The 17,325-nt window shown below is 39.6% G+C and overlaps 2 protein-coding genes across 5 annotated transcripts in view; both read right to left on the reverse strand.

Annotated features, from left to right (window-relative positions):
* The window catches only part of TBK1 (TANK binding kinase 1), a 49,338-nt gene extending 40,379 nt beyond the window's left edge, over positions 1–8,959 (reverse strand). The window contains exons 1-3 of the mRNA XM_081127243.1: positions 8,691–8,959; positions 5,157–5,275; positions 655–795 (exon numbers count right to left, since the gene is read on the reverse strand). Of these exons, the coding sequence (XP_080983369.1) occupies positions 655–795; positions 5,157–5,243 (228 nt within the window). The 5' untranslated portion in view covers positions 5,244–5,275; positions 8,691–8,959. The remainder of the gene's footprint in view (positions 1–654; positions 796–5,156; positions 5,276–8,690) is intronic.
* Positions 8,960–11,388: 2,429 nt separating this feature from the next.
* Positions 11,389–17,325, reverse strand: part of XPOT (exportin for tRNA) — a gene marked incomplete at its 3' end in the record, with an annotated part of 36,497 nt that continues 30,560 nt past the window's right edge. For 2 of the 4 annotated variants that reach the window (XM_081127241.1, XM_081127242.1), the window contains exons 23-25: positions 16,909–16,980; positions 15,121–15,177; positions 11,389–11,992 (exon numbers count right to left, since the gene is read on the reverse strand). In XM_081127241.1, coding sequence (XP_080983367.1) covers positions 11,966–11,992; positions 15,121–15,177; positions 16,909–16,980 — 156 coding nt within the window. Of the gene's footprint in view, positions 11,993–15,090; positions 15,178–16,908; positions 16,981–17,325 lie in introns of those variants that run through there. The other 2 variants (XM_081127240.1, XM_081127239.1) reach the window with 1 other exon arrangement.

Below are 17,325 nucleotides of genomic sequence, written 5' to 3' on the forward strand. Positions count from 1 at the left end.
ATTAATCCCTGGATTCTTAAGATTTTTCTTCTTTTACAAAGCCGCCTTTCTATTGTTTGACTTTCTCCTTTTAGAATTATGTCAACTTAACTTAATTTAGTTTTCTTCCCCCCCAGTAATAATACTGATAACCATATTCTATACTCTTTTACTTTTTATACTACTTTTTCTGATTCCATAATACTTCGCTTCCATTGTTACAGCTATTCAAGAATCTTTCTTTTTTAAATTATTAATATTTTTTAAAAATTAATTTTTAAAATCCTCACCCAAGGACATGCTTAGAGAGAGGAAGAGATGGAGGGATGAGGAAGGGAGGGACAGAGAGAGAGGCAGAGAGAGAGAGAGACAGACAGACAGACATCGATGTGAGAGAGAAACATCGATCGTCTGCCTTCCGTACATGCCCCAACTAGGGATCAAACCTGCAACCCAGGTATGTGCCCTAACTGGGAATTGAACCAGAGACCTTTCGGTACACAGGACGATACTCAGCCAACTGAGCCACTATGGCTGGGCTATTCAAGAATCTTTGAGAATAGAATTTTCATCATTTTAAAAATACCATGTTTATAAAACATTGTTAGGTTATTTCTTCTAAATTATAATAACTACAACAAACATGACAAGATTAATTAAAACTTGACTACTTACCTCCTCTTCAATAGCAAATAATTTGACAATATTTTTGTGATTGAGCTTTTTTAACACTTCAAATTCTCTCATTTGAACATCTACTGGACGAAGGAAGCTTATGTTATTAAATACTTTGATAGCAAATAAGTCACCAGTTTTCTAAAAAAAAAAAAGAAAAAGGATTTATTTATAATATTATAAAAAAGATAAAAAGATACCATTAGAACTAGCTATAGTGAACCTGAATATTTTTAAACATAGGTAATTTATACTAGGGCTCCTATTTTTTAAAGCTATAATAAATCAATCAACTGTTCAATATTTCTTTCAAATTGTATGCTTTGAAATGTAGAAAAGACTATTTTCTTTCATATTATAAAGCTTCCATTATGATACATGCAGCAAAGGTAGGCATTTACGTATCAGAAAATAAGAGCTCTAATAGTACCAATGTGAAAGTAGATTTTAGATAAGAAAGAGAAAGTGAAACTCACAGGAATTTCTCCAGGGTCTAATAATTTTAAACTAACCAAACCAGGAAAAGAGAGATTGAAAATTACAGTCTACATATGAATTGTTTAGTAAGAATCTCAAAGTAATGCAATTAACTTTTAAGAAATATTACATAGCTGCAATAATGTGCGTGTGTGTTCGCACGCACACAGAAGTAGGAGAGTAAGGTTAAAGTAGACTATCTTTGCTGAACTGGACGACTACTGCCTTGGGTAACTTTCTGCAAATATACCTATGAGTAGGAAAGATTGTTGCTTCACAGACCATCTCTAGAGGATCAAACACATTTCCTTTTCATGCCTATGTAGCACCCCCGCCCTCACTCTTACGGGCTTATCACACACAGAATTACAATGCATAGCTATAGTTGGGAGGAAATCTTAGCGGTATAAAATATCTGCTGAATTTCAGGTAAACATTGCATTCTCAAGTTCTTCGTTCTTCGGATTAACCTTACTTTAAGGCTTTCTTCCAGACCCTCCCACCTTCCACTCACTCTAATCTGCAAGCCTCTCCTTGGTGGTCAGTCCGGATTCTTTGAGTTTAATATTACTTTCTCCATAATCCAAGGCTGAACTTCCCTCTTTGACCTTGGGTTCAAGCACCCCAAGGCTCTCTGTCAGGACCTCTGTGCTGTTACTGCTTTGAAGCCCTCTCTACAGTTTCCACACAGCTGCTTCACTTAAGCCATAACTGTTCTCTGCTCACTTCAGAATATCATGATTTTTTTTCTTCTTAAAACTATTTAACTCCTTCACAATCTCACTCTTCAAGATCACATTTGGAGACCACCTATGTCATGCGATATGATGTGATGAAGCCTCCCTCACTCCCTGCTCCCCACCAAATATGTATCTATTCTTTCCAGAGGAAAAAAGGTCACTGACCATTTTCAGACAATATAAAAATTAAACAAGTAAACTACATGTAAGTCAATTACACTGTTTTTTCATTTGTTCAGCCAGGGTAAGGACACTGACAAACCTATACCACCCAACAGAGATTTTTCTTGAGGATACTTGTCTCAAATTTAGTCTATGATTAGGTGAATCTTAACAGAGGCATGAGCAAGGAAAATAATACAATGTTGCAATGTACCCAATGCAGTCAAGGCCAGTATTTTCCAAACTTCTGTAGTCTACATTATACCTGTGAGATTACTGGGATACATGTGGGAATATACAATTTTCCCTTTAATCCACTGCACATTTATCATTCACTGTCCCTAAGTCAAAGCATATGTGAATATTTAGAGATCTACATATACCTATATGCAGTAAGTTCCCATTTAACATCATCGATAGGTTCTGTAACTTTAAGGGAAATGACCTATGATCAAATCAATTTTACCACAGAGTAATTGACGTTTATAAACAACAGTTAAGTTCCTATAGCATCTCATCAATATTATAACAAAATGACCTTGAACAAAAACCACATTAGTCGAGGACTTGCTACATACAAACGTGCAGATCAACACATCTTCCTACAGCTCTCTTCCCTTTAACTTCACCATGGTTATCATACATACATACACCCATCCACACACATTAGTAGTTAAAGGCAACTTGATGAAAAAGAGACAGATTAAGAAGGTAATATAACTTGAATAATAAATAGTAAATTTAGGGACCTGATCATTCTAAGAGTATAAAAGAGTTTAGCTAATATGGTTAAAATCCTTAAACAGTTACTAAGGGGAAGCAGGATTTTTTTGAGTATAGTCCTAAACCCTTGAAATTAATGTCACTTAAAACATATCCCTAGGAAGACTATTAGGGGCTGAATACTAAACTGGGTCTTAGCAATCTTTTTAAAGTCAATTCTCATGCCTCTCAAATCCTTACTTTAGGCTTTCAGACTACATTGGATAAAGTATATTGTTTCCTTTGAAGAATTATTTCAGGTTGTTTTAGGTTAGTCTAATGTCTTCCTTCCTTCCCTCCCTCCCTCCCTCCCTTCCTCCCTTCCTTCCTTCCTTCCTTCCTCCTTCCCTTCCTCCCTTCCTCCCTCCCTCCCTCCCTCCCTCCCTCCCTCCCTCCCTCCCTCCCTCCCTCCCTCCCTCCCTCCCTCCCTCCTTCCTTCCAACATTTTACAGAGTGCCTACTATGTGTAGGCACTTACATGAAGAACACTGAGTATCTAATCTAAGTAAAGACAGGGGACTGGAATATAAGAAATAATACTAGTACCAAGCACTTTAATATGCCTCACCCAATCTCTATCATTTTCCACTTCAGCAATTTCCAATTTACATCCCTTCCAATGCCACCTTGCTACTGACCCCAAAACTCTCTGTGGGCAGGAAATGTACATTATTGGTAGTTATATTCACTAGGTCTACCGCAGTGCCTGACACATATCAGGTGATTATTAAAGTCTGTTTGGTTAATTTGGGTCACAGGAAGATAGTCAGATGTGTTCTCAACATTAAATCCTGTGCTACCACTTGTTTTCTCTTTTTGGTACAGGGCACAAAACAAAAACAATTTCTGGGACAAAAATATCCACAATTGAGCACACTGGATTTGACCAAGGAACCAGAGACCACAATGAACTTGATCGAAAACATGGAACCTGTGGACGATTCTGGAATCAGAAGGAAAAAAGCTAAAAGTGTCCCTCTGACACTTCTGATTCATTTTCTATGAGCCATAAAGGCTGTTTTTAGTCATATTCTCTCCTCAGGAGAGGAAACAGCTCCTCCAATATGAATGCTTATCTCATTGTCACTGACAGAATTAAATGACTAGTAATCTCAAGGCTACAGGAAGATACAAAAAAACTCTTCCTTACTAAATATTTAAAGTTCCTGTTTCTAAAGATAAGGATTAAGGAAGCTCTAAATATCATTTACTCAAAATAAATTCATAGTGCTGAAAAATCAGTTGATGATTATTTAAGTTATAAAAGGATTTTTACCTTCATTATTTTTCCAGCTCCTTTCCCAGAACAGAAACTTTAATGATCTTAAATGTCTTAGTTTTAAATTATTTTAATTAGTTTTACCCTCCAATACAGAATCTGACACAAGATATTTTTAGTTCTTGAAGTGCCTCTGGAATTAGCCCTTTTATTTTATTCTCACTTCCACTAACAGGTTCTAATTACCTCATACAGATAGAGCCTTTTAAACCTGGGCTCCCTGTTGATAATCTCATTTTACTCTACTACTCTACCTTGTAGGATCTGTTTTACTGGGGGCATGAAGCCTTAGTACAGCATATAGGAGACATCGTGGGTTGTCCTCCAAACTACAGATCTGCCGCCCCTACTACCACCAACCCATATCACTGCTGCACTGAACTTCTGTAAGTGAGATCACTTACAACCATAGATAGCAGGGCTAGGTTAGGGAAAGAATCAAAATGATAAAAAGCCTTCAGTTTTCTCTGTACCAACCTTATGTCTTCCACAAAAGACATTTGCAGTAGCTTCTTGGCCTAAAATGGACTTCCCCAATCCATTTTTTTCAGCCAACCTTCTGTTTTTCTCTGCTCCCCAACATATAACTTCTGTCACCACTGAGTAGATACCACTGCCTCTGACATAAGCTATACCTTATAAAACCAAAAAAACAGGTACTTTTTTTTTTAAATCCTCACTGGAGGATATGTTTTCCATTGCTTTTCAGAGAGAGTGGAAGGAAGGTGGAGAGGGAAAGGGGGAGGGGGAGAGGGAGAGAGGGAGGAGAGGGAGGAAAAGAGAGAGAGAGAGAGATTGAGAGAGAGATCGATATGAGACAGACAAATCGACTGGTTGTCTCCCACATTGCTGGGCAGTGATCACCCTGCAACCGAGCTACGTGCCCTTGGCTGGAATCAAACCCAGGACCCTTCAGTCCAGGGACGATGCTCTAACTACTGAGCCAAACTGGCTAGGGCAAATCAGGAACTCTTTAGACAGTATAATTAAAAACACCAAGTCTCACATTTTAGCGCAAGTGTGCTTCTCAGAAGAGTACATGTAAAGTGATAAAAAGCCTTCACGGTTTTCTCTGTACCAACCTTATGTCTTCCACGAAAGACATTTGCAGTAGCTCCTTGGCCTAAAATATCAGATAAAAGCCACAGATGATTAGACGTGCTCTGCATCTCGGCTTGGTCAGGCGATCCTCTTTGTTACACTAAGAGAAAAGAAAAAATGTACATGTTTGTTTTAAGGGACTAGTGCATTTAAGAAACAAATGTTAGCTAAGATCACTTTTTATTTATAGCTAAATTGACGTATATAAACAATCCAAAGTAAAAATCCAAGTTTCCAGCAATATTAAAGGCTAAAATGCTGTGTGGGCTCTGAATAACATTAACCAATGGCATCTTATATATTCAATTTAATTTACTTATCAAAAGGCTGAAAGAAATACCTATTTCCATTCTAATTTTGTCTTTGTCAATGACAGTGATATTGGTCACTTTTTCAAATGTTTTGAACAATTAATCAATGACGAATTATATTTAAAGTGTTTCAAAATAATGTAATAAAGTAAAATATAACAGAATATAGTAAAAACTACTTTGTTTCCTTCAAGGGCAGAGCAACAGGAATGAAAACTGCCGTCACTGCATGACACTTCCATAACTTAAAATTTCATCTACACAGAACCTGGCAATCACAACGGAAAGGTGCAAGAATTATTGTTCCTGAAAGGTTACTAACTCTTCTGAAATTAAAGGATAGTTTCCCCAACCTCCAAGTATATAAATATAGGCATGCCAAATGTATATTACTAAGTCTTAAAAAATAAGCAAGGGGAACCTATGCACGTGTGGGGGTACGAAGTACATGGAAAATCTCTGCTTCTTTCCGCTCAATTCTGCTATGAACCTAAAACTGCTCCAAAAAGTAGTCTATTTTTATTTACTTATTTATTTATTTACTTTTGTTAATCCTCACCAGAGGATATTTTTCCCATCGATTTAAAAATATATATATCTTTACTGATTTCAGAGGGAGGAAGGGAGAGGAGGAGGAGAGAGAGAGAAACATCAATGATAAGAGAGTCATTGATTGGCTGCTTCCTGCACGCCCCCCACTGGGGATTGAGCCTGAAACCTGGGCATGTGCCCTGACTGGGAACTGAACCATGATCTCCTGAATCATAGGTAGATGCTCAAGCGCTGAGCCGTGCGAGCCAGGTGATTTTTTTTAGAGAGAGTGGAAAGGAGGGAGAGAGGGTGGAGAGAGAAAGAGAAAAACATCAATTGAGAGGGACACATTGACTGGTTGCCTCTCTCACGCGCCCAACCGGGCTTAGGGATTGAACCTCAACCAGGTATGTGCTGTGTTGGTTTTTTTTATATCTTTATTGATTTCAGAGAGAGGAAAGAAGAGGGAGAGAGAGAGATAGAAACATCAATGATGAGTCATTGATCGGCTCCTCCTGCATGCCCCCCACTGGGGATCGAGCCCGAAACCTGGGCATGTGCCCTGACTGGGAATCGAACCCCGATTGCCTGGATCCTAGGTCCAAGCTCAACCGCTGAGCCACGCCCTACAGGGCAGGTATGTGCCCTTGAAAGGGAATTGAACCCAAGACTCTACAGTGTGAGGGCCTATGCTCTAACCACTGAACACACCAGCCAGGGCAGTAAAGTCTATTTTTAAAAAAGCATCATCCCTTTTTAATACCGAAAAAAAGTATCACCCCCTTTTAATACTGTTCTTGAATATGGAAAAGCTATATAAATACTAAAAATATTTGAGCTCCATGTTGGAATAAAAATTAGGTATGCTAAATAGCATAAACACTAGTCTCAACAAGCCTCCTTAAACCTGCTATAATGTCAGATCAAAACAGATCTTAACATTCCTTCATAGAGCTCTAGCTGGGTAGCTCAGCTGGTTAGAGCGTTGTCCAGATACGGCAAGGTTGCATGTTCCCTCCCTATCAGGGCACATGCAAGAATCAACCAATGAATGCATAAATAAGTGGAACAACAAAAAGATGTTTCTCTCTCTCCCTTCCTCTCTCTAAAAAAAATAAAATAATAAAATATAAAATAAATTCTTTCCCAGTAAGTTAGAACAGACTAGGTAGTCAGTGATGAATTAATGACTGCCTATATTCCAGGTAGAATTAGGAACTTAAAGAATGGCCAGGGGTCTAAATTTTGGCAATCTTTGGTATACTAAGATATATTTTTGCAATTTTACCAGCCATCTAATTCAGATAAGGAATGTTACACACAGCAACTTACTGGAAAATAAGCAATAAAAATAAGACTGCCTTTTCACAAATAAATACACATTTGTGATCTACTGAGGTAGTAACTATAAACTTCTCAAATATCTCTTCAATTAATATTTTCAAATATTTTTCAATAATGAAAAACCTCCCCTAACTATGCTGTTTGAGATAACTGTAGATGGCAAACAGTATCATTAGGTACCAATTTGTACCTAGTGGATAATATAAAACACATTTACCAGCCTAAGATATCTGCTTTCTGTACGCAGATATAAACCTACGGTTTTACAACAATCTAGGGACAGGTCTTCCGAAACTCTTCCAAAAGCCCCACAGTTAACAGCGTGCCTAAATCATGACTCAGCACACCCACAAGGTGCTTGCTAGATAAAGGTTCCCACAATGCTGACACAGAACAGGCAGGCACTCAACAAGTATGTATTACTGCTGACCCTGTCTTGAGTCTACTTCCTCATACTATCCAAAACGAAAGTTACCATTGGTCCATAAGGGAAAACCCGTCTGGTGACACGGAAAATGGACTAAGTTCCACGATTTCCAAACTCTGCTACGATGTGAATCATGTTAAACAGGTACTTTATTTATTCACTTTTCAGGTGGAAAAGGTCGTTCTTTGGTTATGCGTTTGACAATTACTAGGTGAAACTTGGTTTGAGGCCACTTAACTGAAGATACTCGGGAATCGGACCGGAAAACAAACCTATAAGCCATTTCCCCCCAGGGAACGCCTGGGAACTTTCGTTATCCATTACCCGTACGTGTGTTAAAAAAGGTTTTCAGCTCCTAGGTTCCCGGGAGTCAACCCCCTCTTGTTATCATCACTACGACCCTAATGAGAGGTCTTTTTAATCATCTGGGGGGAAAAAGACTCAATCCATTTAAAAACGGCCGACCCAGCCAACGCCGGGAAGCAGGGCTCCAGGGAGGCCAGCCTAACTGCGAGCGGAAGGGGCATCGTCCCCACGGGGCGCCAGGGCCCAGGCTCGGCCACCCACACATCCTTTTTCTCCGTGCCCAGCGTCACCAGACCCCGGAGGGCCCGGGTCGGAGACCGGGAGTCGAGATGGAGGGGACAGGGCCCGCGCGACCATTCCGCCCGGCTTCGGACGCCCCAGACACCGGGGGGCGGTGTCCGCCCAGCCAGGGTGCGGGGAGGGCTCGGCCTCGGGTCCCGACGGGCTGCTAGGGGCGCCCGCCCCGCCCGCGCTCTGACTCAGCATCCCCGCTTCCCACAGGGGGCCGGAGCACTCCGCGCGGGCCAGGGCAGGGCTCTGTCGCCCCTTCCCTACGCGGCTTCGGCCCCTCATCCGCCCGCAGCCGCCCCACTCACCGCGCCTGGTAACCTCCGCTCCACCGCCAGCGGGCTCCCGCGGCCTCTCCGCGCTTCAGGACACTTCCGGCTTCGCGAGTCCTGTCCGGGGGCCACGTGACCGACGGCCGGCGCGCGCGGGTGCGCGTGCGCGCGCGCGCACGCCCGAGGGTCCGGCCTCCCCCTCTCTCGCGGCTGCCGCGGCGGTGGGCCCGTCGGCTCTCTCTAGCCAGGGGCAGGGAAGCCGCGCGTGTCTGGGGCCCGACCCCACCGCCTCCTCCCTTTCTGTGAGCGTGAAGCCGGGGAGCCCTGCGCCGTGAGCACAGTGATTCAGATTCCCGTACCTGCGAATCCCGCCCCGTCCCGCAGAGCCGAAGGCGGAGTGCGGAGCGTGGCGATAGTGGGACAGAAGGGAGCTCGTCCTTGTAACAATCAAGCCACCGGTGTGCAGGGTCCTGTACACGGGAGGGGCTGTCACTGGGGAATACAGTCTGAAGGGACAGATGTGTAGTTTTGAAGACCACGCTGGCTGCGGTGGAGCTAGATTATCGCTTCTGAATAATTCACCCGGGCAACTCTTAATGTAAATAAGCTCATTTAATTTCTTCTTTTAACTGGCACTTTGGAAACTAGCAATACTGGAGAGCTGATTATGGACTAAAATCAGGTCCAGCAGTATTCGTGCCGTCCAGATCTCAGGCAGCTAGACATTCCCTGGAAGGGTCCCTTCTGCGCCCCGGCAGCACCGCCGTCTTCTCCACAGGAGGAGGCCAGACCACGGCTGGCCCAGAGCGTCCAGGTGAGAACCACGGCAGAGTGGGGCAGAGCAGAGGCTTTCCAATGGGACGGACCTGGGGTTCCGGCTCTCCTGGCCAAATACTGAACTTTAAACAAATTGTTTACCTCTTTAAGTCTGTTATATGCACAATGGCGGTAACAAAAGCCCACTGTAATGCAGTTACAAAAGAAGTTACTTTATTAGACTTTTAAACAATGTTTAAGTAGTGGAATCATTCTAACAACAAACAGATCTACTCATTGCATACAATTCCAACCAGTTTCAGTTCTCCCATATCTAATGCCAAGGACCTGTCAAAGCTCCTTGCAGCAGTAAAGTCCACACCTCAGTTTATGGGAGAAGTGCTCAGCTGAGCTTTTATTCACATATTTATCACATAGTACTTGATACACATTGAAGTACCAGTGTTTTTGTAAAAGGTCAAGCCCCTTGTGAATCAGTGTTAGATTTAAATAAACTTGGGCACAGAACTAAACCAGGCATCATAAAACCCTTATGGTTCCATGGTCGAGTCACACCAATCCCCAAGTTTTTTTGCCTCAATGTTATCTCACCTGTTACCAGGGGAGATTAACCCTTGTGACAATTATTTGGGTGCTTGCTTTTGGAAACTAAGTACAATACAAATAAGGTAATTCATGACGGAAGCTCTCTAATTGCTATGACACTCCCTAAGAAAAGTGCTCTGGGCAACTTTAGGGAATGAAGATAGGAATTACATATAATTACATAACATGAAGTTTAATTTCTATTACATTTTTAATTTCCAGGTCTTGATTTCTCTTAGCTCTAAACACATGTGAATCTTTTGGAGGGCTTTAAAAAGCCAGGAGAAAAGGAGATATCACATTTACCTATGTGGAATTAATAGTACAGTAAACATAGCTAATACCAAGCCTTCATGTGCAGGTACTGTAATATGCTCTCTTCATGTTTAACTTATTCAGTTCTTAGTTATGAGGTAGCTACCATTATATCTGCCATTTTGCAGATGGGGAACCTGTGGAGAGATAAGTTAACCTGCTTAAGGTTCCAAAACCAGTTACTGGCAGAACTTTATTTGAACCTACTTAATCTCGATCCTGAGCCTGTGCTCTTGACCACTACAGTACTATTGCAATAGGTGCAATTCTCTCCCATAGTACTAGGGAACTTAACAAAACACTCAGCTTTTACTCATCTATTTTTAAAAATATCCTTATAGAAGTATAATATACATTCCACTGATCTAGTTTTACAATAAACTGTCAGTTTAGTACGTTAATTCTATAAGGAAAATGTTTAAAATCTCTTCTGGAGTTAACCCCAGGAAAAGATTCATGTGCACAATTTAGAATACAATTTTAGGTAGTTTATAGACCACTGAAGCCCATCCATGAAAAACCACTAGGGACCATATTGGCCAAAGGTTAAAAACAAACAAAAACACCCAACCCTCCCCTAAAATCTTAGGCTTTTAGAATTTAAATTTAAATGACTATAGTAATTTTGCTACTCAGTGTTGTCCCTCTTTTCTTAACTTTCCAATACTACTACTGATACTATTGTTTTTCCTCTTGCTTTCTTGCAGTCACAGATAAAAATGAGAGAAGACAGGATGGTACTTCTAGTAATTAATGGGCAGCAACTACTTATAAGCATCATAAACACATAGGTATATTGTGCCCTAGGTAGATCCAATAAAAGAGGTAGAAAAAACTGGATTTTTATTTCTATCAACAGGTTCACACAGGCTTTTTCTAGGGCATTTAAAAAAGATTCTATTTAACAGAACTAAGTTGCATATAACCTTTTAGGAACATAATAAAATAAAATCATCTGTAAGCTTATATGTGTAATCCTTTAATTGGGAAATCAGTGAAAGATAAGATGAGAAAACAAGGCTAAAGTATTTATAATAATTCCAAAAAGACTTGGTAGTTCACTACGTAAAATTTATTTTTTTATAAAAAATGTATAACACCGGCACCTACTCTTAAATCAGTTAATTTATGAAACCATTCTCTTGTAGAATACACATTGGCATCGAAACATTTTAAAGATATGTAATGGCTATCTACAAAAAATTAGTTTTCATCTATTGTATTCCCCCCATACTTTGAGTCTGCACACATAAAAGAAAATTAACATTTTCTAACATTTTATATTCAGCAATTAAAAAAAGTACAGTTTTCCTGCTATGGTCTTTAAAGGAATTTAAGTTTCAAGTAAAAATGAAAAGGTACTAGGATAACTCTGCTGTATCTTTTAACAGCTTTTTTATATAGAACAATTTGAATCGGCATGCAAGCAACTTCTCTCGTTGTCACATACCTGTACTTCGGGAAAATTACACACATTTTACAGAAAAATCCCAATACATATACTGCAATAAGTTCAAAGCAAAGTTAAAAACACTGGTGTGAATGGCACACAAAAACTGCTTCTTTATAAATTATTAACTGGAATTTCTGATCATAACTCCTGATCATGAAGTAGGCACAGGGAGATCCAGTTCTTAGGGCCTTGCTCTTTGGAAGAACACCTGCAAATAAAGTATTAGTACAGTCAGTACTGATGTCCAAAGATACCACCTTTTACTTGAAGAATGGCTCTAAGTTACTGAGTGCTAGCTACTCTTTTGTAAAATTCAGTAGATATTGCCCTGGCCGGTGTGGCTCGGTTGGTTGAGTGTCTTCCCATGCACCAAAAGGTTGCTGGTTTGATTCCCAGTCAGGGCACATACCTAGGTTGTAGGTTTGATCCCTGGTAGGGGTGCCTACAGGAGGCAACTGATCCATGTTTCTCTCTCTCCCCCCCCTTCCTCTCTCTCTAAAGTCGAAGATATTTAAAACATTTCACATCATAAATCCACACATAACACAAGAACTTTGTCTTCTGGACAATCTGATAAAGTCTAGAAAGATTCAAGTGGTCAGAGGAAACCATGATCTTGACACATTCTGCTGACTGGCACTACTGTCAAAGTTAATACTGAGAAATTAAATTTTGAGGAAGAAACAAGTTAAAACTATAGATAACAGTTGTTATCCCTTAAGGAATTTACTATTTATTTGATTGTAACAAAATATGGATAGCTCAGCTGGTTAGAGCGTTGTCTGGATAGGCCAAGGTTGTGGGTTTGATCCCCGGTCAGGGCACATACAAGAATCAACCAATGAATGCATAAATAAAGTAGAACAACACACTGATGTTTCTCTTCCCCAACCCCTCTAAATTTTTTAAAAACCTTAAAAACTTTCAACATGAGACTATGGACGAGTAGGCAAGAGGCTGTGCTAGGCACTGGCCCAGTATTACATATTACTGTCCATAGTTAGCTACATGTTAAGTGACCACTAGAAAGAGTAAATGGGCCCGGCCGGGCGTGGCTCAGCGGTTGAGTGTCGACCTAGGAGCCAGGCGATCAGGGTTCGATTCCTGGTCAGGGCACATGCCCGGGTCGCGGGCTTGATCAATGACTCTCTCATCATTGATGTTTCTATCTCTCTCTCTCCCTCTTCTTTCCTCTCTCTGAAATCAATAAAGATATATTAAAAAAAAAAAAAAAAAGAGTAAATGTAGGCAGTAAGCTCATTAAAGATAAGAACTGTATTCCTAGCACTAATAGATCAGACATTCAACTTAACAACAAATAATCTACTGACTAAGTGGAGAGAAAAGAATGGTCACTATATGAGGAAAAGAAAGCCTTATGAGGAGGCCATGCTTCAGGTAAGCCTAGAAGAATGGGCAGAATTCATGAAGGAGCAGGAGTGCCAATAAGGGAGAACTTTCGAAGAACACCAAGAATGGTAAAAGACCATTCCAGCAAGAGAAACCAGAAAGGCAGTCTGAGATCAGAAAATGAAAAAACCCCAAAATGCCAAACTAAGAAATATGAACTTGTTTTTAGTCAACAGGCTTATGAAAAATATGAGGTAGGGGGATGAATTTCAGAGGACTGTTTAATGTTTGCAAACAGACCTGCTTGGCTAAAACAAGGGAAGGGAGATCAGTGAAATACTGTACCAGAGGTAGGAATGGACAGCAAGTGAGTGAGGAGGAATAATCAGCAAGATCCAAGGATTAATCAGGTGAAGAGAGTAGGCATAAAAGAAGGAACTTTATTTTTCCAACAAGAAGAATAATGCTATCACTGACAATGCTATCACTAAAGAGAAGCTGGGCTTGGGAGAAAGACTTTTTATAAATGCTGGTTAGATAAATTATATGTTTGGAGCATAAGCCTGCTACAATGAACACATATCTGCTGTTACAGATACCTCCAATAGAGAGTTATAATTTTTTGAATCCTTTAATGCAGTTTGATCAGTTATTTTAATAGGTTACCTTCATAGGTATTTTGCTTTTATGGGGGAGTGGGAGGGTTCATAATGATAAACAGTAATTCTCAACATTCTTCTTACAAACTTTTTTGTCAGTTTAAGCTGACACACTTACTACTACCAGGGGAAAACACTGACAAGGGAAGAGATTAGAACCAAAGTCAAAGGATGGGACACTGATTTACTCAGCAAAGCCCCTTGACTTAAAAACTCTCTTGAATGCCTTGGGAAAAAGAACCAGGTAGCCATTCATTAAATTACCTGCTACCAAGACATTTAGCATAGTGCTTTGTCCTCAGATATGTTGAAGGTAATAAATAAAATAAAGAGCAGTTCCTCATCCTGCCACACTGTAATTTTATTTCCAGTCCACGAGCTCCTCGTAGGCAGGAAAAGTCACTCACAGTGGTATTTGCAGCAGGTGACATAGTACCTGTTACATAAAAAGCAGTCAGGGAGTACTGAATGACTGTCTACTTAGGTGAAAGCAAGACAGTGTTGTCTCAGGAATCTAATATAAATATAATACCAAATAAACATTTGGTATGTCTTCCAAACTTGGAGGGTTTTGAAAAATTCAGTGATGCACAGATGTATAAACAGCCTTGCTGGCCAAATCTGAGGACTCTACTTTTTGTCTGTTTTACAATTCAAAAGTTTCAAGGTAGGACACAACCAAGTAACTCATACTTATGTTTTTAGCTCCTTCCTTTCAACTCACTATGGGCAACTGTTCTTAAACATTACTTGTTCTCCCAATGCTCTAGTTCCTATTTCATTTCATCATGAAACTGGCATTTTCACACCAACATGCTCAGTTCCTGTTTCATTACATCATGAAACTATAAAAGAAAACTGGCATATTCATACCAAATGCTCAGGCACATACACATTCAGTGTTCTTACCTAACTGTCCATAATCTTATGTTCAGTTGAAAGGGGTTTCACAGAAGACTCTGAACTATAACATCTATAACTACAGATTCCTGGAAGCAGGTTTTAGAGGAAAGAGATCCCAAAATAAATAATAGTTGGTCAAACTACAGTATAAGTCCTGGCTGGTATGGCTCAGTTGGTAGGACCAAAGGATGGCAGGTTCGATTCCCAGTCAGGGAGCGTACAGTATGGGAGGCAACTGATGGATGTTTCTGTCAGTCTGTCTGTCTCCTCACCACCGCCTCAAATCAATAAAAGCATATCCTCCCTCCGGTGAAGATTAAAAACAAAACAAAACTATAGTATGGCACAGTATCCTATGATAAATATTCTCTCTTGGCTCTGAAACATTACCTAATTATATGAAGATATGTAAGTTTATACCTACCTTTAAGTAATTTTTAAAAACCTTAGCATCAGGCTGCTGAAGCGCTTGACAAAACTCCTGGGGGTCCAGGAGGGAAGGAAAGAAGAGAATCAATCTATTTGTATTAAATTAATCATAATTCAAATCCACAGCATTGTTTTAAAATTGTGATAAAAAACATAAAATTGACCATATTAAGCATTTTTATGTGTACAGTACAGCAGTATTAACTATATATACACTGTAACTCCCCCCTTTCCTTCCCCCCAAACTCCACCCCCTGGCCACCTCCATTCTACTTTCTGTTTATAAGAGTATGACTACTTTAGATACTTCAAGATACGTGGAATTTTGCAATACTTGTCTTTCTGTGACTGGCTTATTTCATTTAGCAAAATGACCTCAAGGTCTGACCAAGTTGTAGCATATGACAGGATTTCCCCTTTTTAAGGCTGAACAATATAATCCATTGTGTGTATACAACACATTCTACCATCCATTCATCTGTCAATGGACATTTGTGTTGCTTCAAATCTATAGTATTTGTAACTTATCAAAATTAACCTGAACAGTTCCTCACCAAGAAAGGTTATAAAGTATTCTCCAATTTAATACTTGTCAGACAGGCTGCTTGCACCTTTGAGAACAAGGCTCTTCTAGACAAGGTTGATTCATGCCTAAAGGACAAAACCTCCATTGCTATGGCCATTCTTACCTAGTCAGTAACTGAGCAAAGCCAGACCAAATCCTTATCCTTCACGATTAAATTATTATATTGCAACAGAATTTTGCTTCATTCAGTAATCAGGGAGAATATTAGCTATTCAAAATCAAATGATCCATTTCTATTTTGATGAGCATTAAGATCACACAAGTAATTAGTAATTTACTGTTTTCATAAAATAATACCTTATAATAACTAAGAAAATTCATTATTTCTAAAGTTAAAGATGCATCATAGAGACCATAAATTCATTAAAAATGAGTTTTATGATTACTCTTATGTGAGATCTACCCAATTTTTTATTCAGTTTTTTTCAATGCCTCTTATAAAATAGCATTATAAATCATTGTTGATGATGAAACAATTCTTAGAATCTACACAGGGGATTCTAACTCTAGTTTTACCAAAACTTTGATACCTCATTAGATTTGTGTGCTAACAAGAAATCTGGATAAGTATATGACAAGAAATGCCATTAAAAAATGACTCTGTAATAGTGCAAAAGTGAGACAGCTTTCCAGTCCCTTACCTCAAAATATAGTTTCAGATTTATAAATTAAGCACATATAAAATGAACTACCTGGAACAAACCTGAACTTCAGAACAGCTTTGTGTGCTATGGTCCCCTTTGGACTGCTTTTAGAATGTTTTCACACACGGGATTACAAAGGACATTAAATTTTTGGTATGTGGTAGAATAAGACTGACAGACTCAGGTAACAAGGTCTAGTGGCATATTTTAACTTGTAAGTTCAAACTATTAGTGAGTGTAAACAATATTTTGAGATCTCTGGAACTAATGTGATACAGAAAATACCTGTGATTTCTATTGGTGACAATCACAGCAATGCGAATACTACTGTGATTTGTCACCTACACAATGATAGGGAATTAAATGCTAGTGAGAAAAACAATTTTTCCCATTCAATTTCACAGACCCTCTGAAGTTTGGACACTTGCTATCCTATACACAGTAAAACATCAAGTTGAGCACAGTTTGGCTTTCCTGAATCAAAATTTAGTTCAAATGACAATCATATTTCTTTAATTAGATTAAGAGGAAACTCTGCTAGGATAGCTCTTACCTGAATTATCTCTGGAGCTACTTGCAAGGAAGGCAAGTATTCTTGTTGAAGATACTGAACACATTCCGGGCCCTGAAAATGAAAAGATGGTTATACTAAATTATTTTCTTCCTTGACATCAGTAATGCTTTAAAAGAAACTGGAACAACATATGTATACTTTAAACACAATAAGGTACTGTGATTGAGAACACAGACTCTGGCCCTGGTCAGTGTGGCTCAGTTGGCTGAATGTCATCCGTCCCATGCACCAAAAGGTCACTGATGCAACTCCTAGTCAGGCCACAGGCCTGGGTTGTGGGATAGATCCCCAGCAGGGGGCGTGCAGGAGGCAGCCGATGGATGTTTCTCACACTGATGTTTCTCTCCCTCTCTCCAATCCTCCCTCCTTCTCTCTAAAATCAATAAAAATGTATTA

Source organism: Miniopterus schreibersii (assembly GCF_964146895.1).
Source record: "Miniopterus schreibersii genome assembly, chromosome: 2".
In the NCBI taxonomy this organism is placed as follows: domain Eukaryota; kingdom Metazoa; phylum Chordata; class Mammalia; order Chiroptera; family Miniopteridae; genus Miniopterus; species Miniopterus schreibersii.